This window comes from Plectropomus leopardus, unplaced genomic scaffold (assembly GCF_008729295.1).
Source record: "Plectropomus leopardus isolate mb unplaced genomic scaffold, YSFRI_Pleo_2.0 unplaced_scaffold1916, whole genome shotgun sequence".
Lineage (NCBI taxonomy): Eukaryota > Metazoa > Chordata > Actinopteri > Perciformes > Serranidae > Plectropomus > Plectropomus leopardus.
Genome location: NW_024620674.1, coordinates 577 through 11939, shown reverse-complemented (window position 1 = coordinate 11939; position 11363 = coordinate 577). Strand labels below are relative to the sequence as shown.

General features: G+C 40.5%; 1 protein-coding gene across 1 annotated transcript; it reads left to right on the top strand.

The window, feature by feature from the left end:
* Nucleotides 1-506: 506 nt before the first annotated feature.
* Nucleotides 507-11132, top strand: LOC121965239 (serine/threonine-protein kinase mTOR-like; the record flags this gene model as incomplete). The annotated part of the gene is made up of 4 exons (XM_042515398.1): nucleotides 507-641; nucleotides 5343-5458; nucleotides 10323-10440; nucleotides 10935-11132. Coding segments are annotated over exons 1-4 (462 nt in total), but the record flags the coding sequence as incomplete, so codon positions are not given.
* Between the last annotated feature and the right edge of the window lie 231 nt (nucleotides 11133-11363).

Genomic DNA, 11363 nt, shown 5'->3' with positions numbered 1-11363 from the left:
CCAAAGACATGCAGGTCAGGTTGATTGGTGACTCTAAATTGCCATTTGGTGTGACTTTGTGCATGTACGATTGTCTGTCTATGTGTGTCGGCCCTGCGATAGTCTGGCGATCTGTCCAGGGTTTACCCCGCCTTCCGCCCAATGACAGCTGGGATTGGCTCCAGCCCCCCCGCGACCCTTACGAGGAAAAGCGGTTACAGAAAATGACTGACTGACTGTTTATTTGCTTTACTAATTCTCAGGTAATTTTCTTGTAGTTTTTACTAATTTCTTGCTAACTTTTGGGCTATTTGGGCCATTGCCTTCTTCCCATGTTTTCAAAAGAAATCAAGACAATTTCCTCAGTTTTCAAAGAGTTAAAGAACCAGTACTGATCAAACTTCAGAATTTCAAACAAGCTCTGTATTGCATTATGGTTCCTAAAAATCTTTGGGGTTCTTACTAAACTGTAAAATCTTCTAACGATTCATTTGCTCCGTGTGCCTCTTTTACCCTCGTCATCCCTTTAGGCACTGGCCCACAAGACCCTGGTGCTCCTTCTGGGTGTCGACCCCTCAAAGCAGCTTGATCACCCGCTGCCCACAGCCCACCCGCACGTCACCTACGCTTATATGAAGTACATGTGGAAGAGCGCCCGCAAGGTAGGAACCAAAAGCCTGTTGTGTTGAGTCAGTGGTTTGTAATTAACATTTTGTACATTTTTGTTTGTTGCTTTTCTATTACTCACATTCATATGTCATCATACGTGACAAAGGTAGGGAGTACTTTTCTCAGATAAATAGCAAACATGCCCGCTTTTAAAGAGTCCTGATGGTTATTACTTTTGTATGGGAGTTTTTAGTGCAACATGAGGCAACAATCAGAGTGACAGATATGCCAGAAAGGGAGGGTTTAAATGACTGGAACATTGGTGACATAAACAGCTAATTAATTTAACATTGGGAGGCGAAACAGCGTGAGAAACATTAACACCAACAAAGTACATCTGTAAAAAGGAACATTGAAATTGCAACCAGGCTAGTAACATTCGGTCAAGTTTAATTAATCAGTCCCACCAAAATCTAGAAGAGTTTTTTGTGATCAGTAAAAATGACTGAGGTTGACAACAAAGAGTGATTGTTAAAGAATTCTTAGGTTATCCAAGTGGTAACGATAGCAGGGTTTCCTACACATTCGTTTATTTATAGCTGTCCGCTGCAATCAAAACATATGCCACCACAAATAGTAGTAAAGTACTGGTGAAGTATTATGAAAACTATAATTTTATAAATAGTTATTTTTTTGCAATGTAACACTTAACTCCTGTCAGGATGCTAACTAGCATACATCCTCTGTGCATTAGCTAGTGTACAGCCAGCACATTCTGAGCATACTCCACTGACTTACATTGCATAAAGTTCACGTCCGTTAATGTTTTCATGAGTTGCTGATGGTAAACTTGTTATGGTAACACTGTAGCTATCCGTCCTCTAAACATGTTGACTCGTGCTGTTCAAATATGAACAAATATGAACAACATGCAATAGTTTACCAAATAATCTCATGTTGACTGTTGTGGACTCAGGGAGAGGTAAGAGGAGAGAAAGACGCTGGAGAAAGGACAGGCACAGGTGACTTGAAGGAGGTGAGTGACAATAGTGTGAATTTTGGAAACTGTGATAGAACACAATGGAGTAAAAGTCTACCATTACTCTTTTGGCCACCTTATATAGATCAATAGACACAGAGTCACAGAAAAAGTCTTATTTGCTCCAAATGATTCAGGCAGAGAAGGAAGGTGAAGACAGGGCAGGCAAAGGTGACTTTGAGAAGGTGAGTGAGAATAGACACCTATTATACTTTGCTTTCTCTGCAATATACATATTTTCAACATTTAAAAGATCCAACAGTTTCTGACATTACAGACATTACATGTCTTAATGTCATGATCTCAAAGGTGGACAAGGTCCTTTCAGATATTGACCATGGTGTGATGATCACATTCCAGTGGACGATGTGTAAATACAATTTTAAAAGAATTGCTTGGGAACACATGAATAAGTCTGGAAATAGTATTTTTTAATTTTTTTTTAAATTAGAATTGAACACTTTGTAACCTCACCCCTATTGACATTTTTCCTTACAAGTTGATCTTTATGAAAAAGTATTAGAATGGGTTTCGATTAACCAGAGTTAGGGGACAGGGGCTCTCAAAGTTGACCGACAGTGGACAAACAACCCTCCCGAAGACTCAGATATTTTCTTCAAATATAAATTGTATAATTTTTTATAGTTTCTAGTTTATATAGTTAGTTTATAGTTTATAGTTAAATAAATAAGCAAATTAGGTGATTTTAGGGGAAATGCACAGAAGGTGTACATTAAAAATTGCCCCCAATCATCCCAAGGTAACTACAGCCCTGCAGGTAAACATAATATAACCGTAACAGCTCCAAGAAAAATTAAATAATATAGTATGTTCCCTTCTTTAAATGATCATAACCATAAAAATCCACTTAGAAACAAACATAAATAATAAATCAACATTGAACAGGGGCTATGCATAGCATACATTTGGTTTAAAAGCTTGGTTTTCAAGCTATGAAATTCACAGTAAACTTGAAGCATAAAATCAAGCCAACCTTCATTTCACAATGTGATGAGCACTGACTGTTATGCATATTGGTAAATTCTTGCAACATTAAGTAAATTGCTATATATGCAAGTCGCCAGCCAAATGGTTACGCTGTTATTTTGCTTTCAGATATGCCTGTCAAGTGAATTTACCTCCCCAACAGGCTCCATAAATAAAGCATGAGGTAGCTGTTATTATGTTACTGATGGTTACGTCAACATTAAAAAATTGTTTGCTGAGATTTGAAGTGGTGGAGCATGTAGAAGTATTTTAAATGTAGCTTGAATGCAACAGCTGCACAACAAAAAGCCTAATTTGTTAATATATTTGTCATGAAGTTGGTTAATGCGTTTAAAAGATTGATTGATTGATTTTTTTTAAATTTGGCCTCTGAATAGAAAAAAAAAGAAAAATGTTGTGATTAGTTAAATTTGCAAGCTTTTTCCACTGGACAGATCTGACAGAGTTACAGTATTTCTGTAATTGCTGCCGTTAACAAATATTGCAGATTTTGATTGAATTTGCATGAATTATTTTGGATCCTGTAGGGAGTTGCATGACTCAGCCCTGTGTAACTTCTTAGAGATATGAAGCTACTTTTATGAAAGCCTGAGCTAATCGGTAAAACCAATTCAGCTGTAACATTTAAAATTAATGTTGTTGTTAATCTTTTATCCATGGCAACAGCGGATGAAGTAAGCCTCACTTAATACTATTACTAATAAATGTCACCGCTGCTCAGAGCAGTTTGTGCTTTCTGGTGACCTGATGTTATACTTCAGGTTTCATAGCACATGTCACCAGAGCAGCCTGGGATTGAACTGCTCTGCCATTTGTCTACCACACACACAAACAGTATATACACCCCCAAACACACATAAACACACCCGTATTTATTGCCAGGTGTTGAATGGTGTTTGTGGCTCCTCATTAGGGGACTTAGGTAAGTGTGAGTGCAAGCGTTGCTGTTGCTAGGGCCAGCTGCACTGCTCGCCAGACGAATCAATAAAAACACACACACACACACAGACACACACACACACACACACACATACACACACACACATACACATTCACAGCCGGAACAGACACATCCACTGCTCACTTGTCACTCGATTTGGGTGCTACTGAGTGCAGAAATGGGTCACTTGTCAGGGATAATGGATTAGAAGTAAAAGCAAAACTTACAAATCAGAGCCTGAACAGATTTTGAACAGGTATATAAAGTATAAAGTTAACCATATGTGTTAAACTTATATGAAAAATAATGTGCACAATAAGTTGAGTACTCCACTAAACATTACTACTTGCCAGTCAACTCCAGAAATAGTAGGTGGTTAATTAAAGTGATACTTTGCCGATTTTCAGCCAGGTCTGTGTCACTGCGGTGTGAATAATACGTGCAGATAAAAAGTGTTCATGCACTCTGTACCGTAAGGTCCTGGAGCTCCCCGCCTGTCCTTAAGCAAAATCCTGCTAAATTACACAAAATGCTTTATTTTGCGTCATCGATGACGTAGATTTTGGTTGGCTGACAGGCGGGGAGCTGCGGGAGCTGGCTGCACAGGGGGCGCCTTAACCCCTCTGACACCGTCTGACACAGACCTGGTTGAAAATTGGCTGAGAATCCCTTTAGATACCCAGAGGAAAATGGGAGGTGCTTGGATCAGCATGCATGAAACCAGCTTCTAATCATCAACCGCTGTCTCTCTTTTTTACTCTCTCTTTTACACACACAGACACACACATGCACATACATGAACACACGTGTGCTCTCAGACTCACATACTCACACGGGGTGGATGTCTTCTTGCTAGGCTTGACGAGAAAGATGCCGATGCTTGTCAATAGTAGGGTACATGGGAGATCAAAAGAAGCCTGGATGTATTTTTGTTTGTGTGTGTTTCAATTTGTGTGCACACTCATGCATGAGAGAGTTATGGCGTGAGAGAGAGAGTATGTGGTGTGTGTGTTTTCAAATGGAGATAAGGCGGGACATTAAATACTCCGTAACTAAATGTTGTTTCTTAACTTCTAACAGTGAGTTGTCATGTCTTGTTGGATAATGTGTGATGCATGGTGCAAGTGCAGCTCATATCAGCATTTAAAAAAACTGCAAACGATCTTTGAAAAAACTGATTTGCTATTTTAGATGGCTCATAATATACGCAATATTTTTTGGACAATGTTAGATCTCATAGATTAAATTATGCTGTTTTCGGTGCGTTTTCTTACTTGCTAGATGTCTCGTCTAAGTTTCAGCATCAGGGGAATAAGTCATTAGAAACACCCCTACTCTGGATGACATTTCAAATCTGTGCAAACTGCATTGCATGTGGTACAGGCTGCTCTACTTTGTTCAGGGTGGAAAGCACAATGGGACAGTCGTACCAACTGTAATTAAAGTTCAAGTAACAAAAACAGTGTAACCATGACAGCAGAGGATTTTCACTGGTGAGATGCTGATGTGTCCAGAAACACTGATATGAACAGAAAAAGCTGCCCATTGTTGTAAGTATATAAGATAATGACTACAAATAGCATGTAGTTGTGCTGTGTTTTTTTCTGGCACATCGATGCTGAGAGTTTTAAGTGTGTTAATCAAATCAGGTGCTGATATTTAACTTAAAGTGATTCCAAAAAGGACCACAGCCTCACAGAGAAGCGTTTTACTCTCAGTGATGATGAGTCTTAACCTGCTGTTGGTATTTGTTTTGTATCCCTCCAGATTGATGCCTTCCAGCACATGCAGCACTTTGTTCAGGGGATGCAGCAGCAAGCCCAGCATGCTATCGCTGCCGAGGACCAACAGCACAAGCAGGAGCTCCACAAACTGATGGCCAGGTCTGTCCCTTTTTTTTTTAGAGGCACAATAGCAGCAGATCAACACCTAATGAGCCTTTGTCACAGAAGACATGTTCACATGTCACAGTAAGAAATGCAAATGCAAACTGTAAATGATAAAATGAATCCTGGCCGGATTCCATTTAGCTGCATTGGTGTCAGGGTCTTGGCACTGTTCATGGTGGTTCACTGGGACACTTGAATAGAACAGAGCCGTTAATGTTATTAGGAACACATGTGCTTTCTTGTCCAACTGTCTGCTGTGATAAAGGCCTGTGGTGGATATCAAGTGTCTACATGCCTTTCTTGTCTTCGAATCACAGAAAAACTTTGTATAACTAAGGGTCACAGAAATGTCACCAGTGAAATAAAGGCGAATATACTTTATGGTTATTATACTATACAATATACAACACAGCAAGCAGTTTGAGTTTCCATTCCAAAACAAGGAGGGGCGCAGTGATTAAATGTTTAAACTTATGTTTTGTCGTTTCAACTTTAAAGTCTTTTATTATGGGTAACCATTAATCAAGCTAAGAATTTGTAAGCTCTTGCCGGTACAAGTACTGGAATAGAATGAAAACTTGATTGCTTTAAGGAATTCCCATATAGATATCACTAGTGAAGTTTCTGGGACAGTCAATTTCACGTAAAATAATATATCATTATGCATTTAGTTGTGGTTCAGTAGTATTAATTCTTAGAAGTACCTCCATGCCAGGCTCCAAAAATCACCTCCAGCAAGAAAGAAAAGAAGAAAATACAAAGCAAATACAAAGCAAGATGCTGAAGCAAGGAAAAAGTAAGCTCATGTATCCCCTCCCCTCGTGTTGTAAGCACACACAGGGTCGTGAACAGGGCGTTCTGCTTCTTTTCCATGAGCATGACCCAATCTGGCATCGCACCTTTTTACTGGTCCATTGACGTCCTGTGGTGGTTTTCAAAGCTGGCCACATTCTCTGGATGTCACACCTCCAACTTCTCAATAAAATGATCTCTTTTGGCAGTTCATCCCACACACCTACTTATCGCAAACTAAACAAGACACAGAGCCTACAGGTATCACAGACCAGGTGTGTCTCCTCCACAGTGCGGCTGCTTTGCACCCACACCTCTCCTGCTGGGTGCCGTGTCTTCAGTAGCCTGGCACAGCCTTGGCACCTTTCCACTCTCATCTCCTCACCTCACTGTGGAATGAGATGAAATGTGTTTCGAGCAGTTGTCAACACAACACCGGGTTTGAGGAGAGCTTGACATTTAAATAACTATCATGTGTTTTCAGCGCTGATTTAGGGGATTAGAGAATGGAAAGTTCTGTATTCCCAAAAATAGCTGGGAATGACTTCAAAGCCTTAAAGAAGTTGTTTGCATGCTCTCGTGGGCTCATGAAAATACTTAAGGATATCTAAAGCTGTCTCCTTTAGATTTGGTTGTTAGCTACTTGCCAGAACTGCACTGCATTGTGTCACGTGTTGGTCAAACTTAAGACGAGCAAGAAGTGCCACCCAGTAGCTCACCTGGTAGAGTAGGCACCCCATGTACAAAGGCTGTGTCCATTCAGCAGCAACCGTAGCCCTTTGCTGCATGTCATCCCCCTCTCTTCCCCTTGAAGAGAGGGAGATGACTGTCCTGTCAAGGCTAAAAAGCCCCAAAATAATTTTTTGAAAAATTTTGTATTTAATTGGAAGAACAATGCAAGGCATATAAACCACAGAGCACCCAAGCATTCTCCCTTTTTTTTCTCATGTTTTTTCCCCTAACCACCTGCCCCCACCCCCCATAACGGAAATACCGGCAACAACAGAAATCACACCAATTGCAATAATCCTCACAGAACTCATGGGCTGCAATGACACTAATACCCTAGACACACAAGAAAATCATAAATAAATATTTGGATGAAAATGACTAAAAAAAAACAATTAACAAATGGGGAAAAATCAAAATAAATGAAATAAATCAAACACAATTATTAAATAATACAATAAATAAAACAAAAACAGACAAGAAAAAAAGGAGGCTCAGTTGTTACAACCAGGCAGGAAGGTCAAAGAATCATTGTGTATCATGTTGGTCAAACTTAAAAAAAAAGCAAGGAGTGGCATCCAGAATTTTGCCTGGTAGAGTGCACGCCCATGTACGAAGGCTGTGTCCCTGTCACAGCAACCGCAGGTTGAGTTTAAACCTTTGCCCTTTTCAGCATGTCATCCCCCCTCTGTCCACCTTTCACGCAGTGAATGTCCTGTCAAAATAAAGGCCCCAAAAAATAACCTTGAAAACAAAAAGCACAAGAAGTGCGACCTGGATTCAGACAGGTCTAATCCTATGTACAGTAAATCATACAGTAGTGTCATCTGGCCTCGTGCACAAACACACTAGTCATTCACCCCCTCCCACCTCATAAATCACAAATGAAAACACACAAGCGTGACAACAGGCAGAAGGGGCTTTTTTTTCCACTTGTGCATCTTCCAGACAGCGATTCTGTCCGTCGGAGGAATGCATGTTGGGAAAAACACCTGTATAATGTCAGTCAGGACGGGTCTTTTCCAGACGTGCTGACACACTTTCATGAATAGAGGTCGGCTGCGTGGTATGGAGCACACCTGGACCGCTCGCTTAGACACTCACATCCACACAGTCACACGGATGCCTCCACTCTCTCCCCAAAGAATCCATTGTGATTTCACTGCTTAAGATCATTAACCCTGGCGTCTGCCCTCTAGATAAACATGTTGTTCCAATGTCCCCAAACGCCCCATCCTCCCCCTGCTTCTTTCCCAAAAGTTCAACCTGTTAACAGTTTACGGAAACTGTTTGGCATGGATGCACTGAACCCAAACTGTACGCTTGTATGGAAAAGCACTCAGAAGAAATTACATAATCCTAAAAGACAATTTACCGGAGGTGCTCTGCAAACAGTTTTCAGACTGGAAGGTGGATGAATCGATAATAAAGTGCTTGCCAGTTGCGCAGTTAAGTGTAGTTGTATGTGATTTATATGTCTTGGTGGTGCCAAATACAATCAGTTTATTTATTTGCCTGTAAGCTTGTGTGTTTATGAGGTTGATGGACGGAGCTAAGTCCTCCTCAGGGATGCCACAGAGCTCACCGTCGGCTTGAATTGAGAAGGAAAAAAGTGGTTTGGATAATTAAAAATCTCCGGATGTGATCCCAGAACCTTTCAGCAGATAAATGCACTGCTGCTTTCAGTAGTGATATCTCTGATAAACGGCTGCATGATATCCAAGTCACGTATCATTGTCTCACTCCATTTTTTTTAATGGACTGGCCTTGGAAAGTACTCAGTGTCACTGCCAATTCTCCATGAGCAATGACAACATCAGCATGATTTTAAACTCATGGTAATATTTCTGTGTCACTTGTGCTTTTGTTTCCTTGTTGCTAATGTTTTTGTGTAGTCCTTGAATTATTTGCTACAGCAGAGCTTCTGCAGGATTTACATCAATGCCCTCTGACCTCAGCAACTATAATGTACTCAAAATAGTTTGGATGTTATTATGCCTCCACCCTGGTGACAGCTGTGGCCAGAGGCATAATGTTTTTGGGTTGTCTCTCTATATGTCTCATTCATGTGAATGCAATATCCCAGAAACACTTTGAGAGGATTTTCTCAAATTTAGCACCTATGTCCACTTGGATTTAAGGATGATTTAAGGATGACCTGATTAGAATTTGTTGGTCATAGGACAAGTCCTCTGTAATAAATGTTGTCCATCCCATTCTCGTGGATGCTATATCTTAAGAACACCTTGATGGAATTTCTTCAGCTTTGGCACAAACTTCCACTTGGACTCAACAACATTCTAATCAAATTGTGGTGGTCAAAGGTCAAGATCACTGTGACCTTGCATCTATCTCGTGAACGTATATCTCAAAAACAGCTTTTGCGAGTTTACACAAATATGGCACAAATGTACAATGGGACTCAAAAATGCACAGATCAAATTTTGTTTTTTTGAGGGTCAGGGTCGTTACGTTGGTCATTACGTTGAATCTGTCTTATTCTCCTGAACGCTATATCTCAAGAAAAACTTCCACTTGGACTTGATGAACTGATCAAATTTTGGTGGTCAAAGATCAATTTCACTGAATAAAATGTTGAAGCGCTGACATTTATATCCACAAGGTAAAAGGTCAACTTCACTGTGACAACATGTTGTTTTGCAAAAAAACTTTTCTAGCTATTATCCAAAGCCATACCTCAGGAACAGAAGGAGAGACATTTGGTCAGATACCGAATTGGTGATACTAATCTTGAGGGCTTGTATAGATCCTCTGTGCCCCCCTGCGAAGAAGTGCGTGAAGCATCCACGGTCTAGAATATCGTACTTCTTAGCAGCAGCATCCATATTTGAAGCAGTGTCTACTGTCATGGCTATATATGAGGGTGGAAAGATGTAAACTGCAACTTGACTGGTTTATGAAGGCATACAGTCGCGATGTGGGAATTTAAGTTGCTAATGTTGTGATGTAGTCATTGAGTTATTTGTTACCATAGAACTTCTGCAGGGTTAACAACATTGCCCTATGACCTCAATAACCATTAAGGTCTCAAAATAGTTTAGATGTTTTTTTCTGTTGCGTGTCAGAAAATATCAGTTATTATTTACATAATAAGTTCAAGGGTCACAGGAGATTCTTTGTAAGTGTGCAGTTTTATAGGTGTTGGTGAAGTCTACATAATTAAACAAAGTAAAACAAGGCAAATAATCTATGCTACACTAGGTTGGGTATGTTTTCCTTAAAGGAAAAAAGTTGAATAAATTAAATTTTTTGGTTGGAAGAAAAGCAGGCAAACGAAATGTCCCTGTTTTTCTGTTTCTCCCCTTTCTTTATGTAGATGTTTCTTGAAACTCGGGGAGTGGCAGCTCAGTCTGCAGGGCATCAATGAGAGCACCATCCCCAAAGTTCTGCAGTATTACAGCCATTCTACTGAGCATGACCGCAACTGGTACAAGGTCAGTAGTTCCCTTTTAACTCTAACCTTTCACTTTTGACTTCTTTCTGGCAGCAGTAAAATCCCAGCTGTGTCGGCAGGAGGCGGCTCTGACACTGATGTGTCAACAGAAAAAACCTTACAACCTATTTTATTGCCCTTTCACCAAACATGTCGTAACATTGTTTAGTTTTTGGTTTTGTTTGTGCACAGCTCAGCTATTTTGCTCATTAGATTGTTTTACTTGCAGTACCTCCTCTGATGTAAAGGTATGAGGTGATGGAAGAGCTGAGAACATCTTTTGTTGTCCCTGCCCGTGCTGCCGGCTATAAAAATGTCACAATACCCACATATTTTTCTCCCCATTCATCCCCAACAACCCCAATTCATGTGTTTTGATCAGAGAGATATCTGCCCCTCAGTAAACTGGGAAATTACATCATGAACAAACAAGTCATTTTCAGATACCACTTTTTAGAAATCCAGTTTTACACAGTTTGTATTGTCTTTCTGCAGGCCTGGCATGCCTGGGCCGTCATGAACTTTGAGGCGGTGCTGCACTACAAACACCAAAACCAAGGACGGGATGAGAAGAAGAAGCTGCGACACGCAAGTGGTGCCAGTGCTAACAGTGAAGCCAGCAACAGCGACAGCGAGGTCGACAGCACTGACCACAGTCCTGTGCCCTCACCGGGCCAGAAAAAGGTCAATGAGGTGAGAGACACAGAAAAATAATCCCTCTTTAATAGGGCTGTACCTGAACTCATAATTATGTTGGCCGAATCAGGATTCCATGTTAAGGTTTACAGTTTGAATAGACTCAGCGGGACGTTCAGTGTGACAGTGGCATTCATGTGATGTAGTAAACAAGCGAACAACAGATAGCAAATGTGCAACAAGATTTTTTGCCAACATTAGATATCAAACAAAAGCCAGAGACTGTGT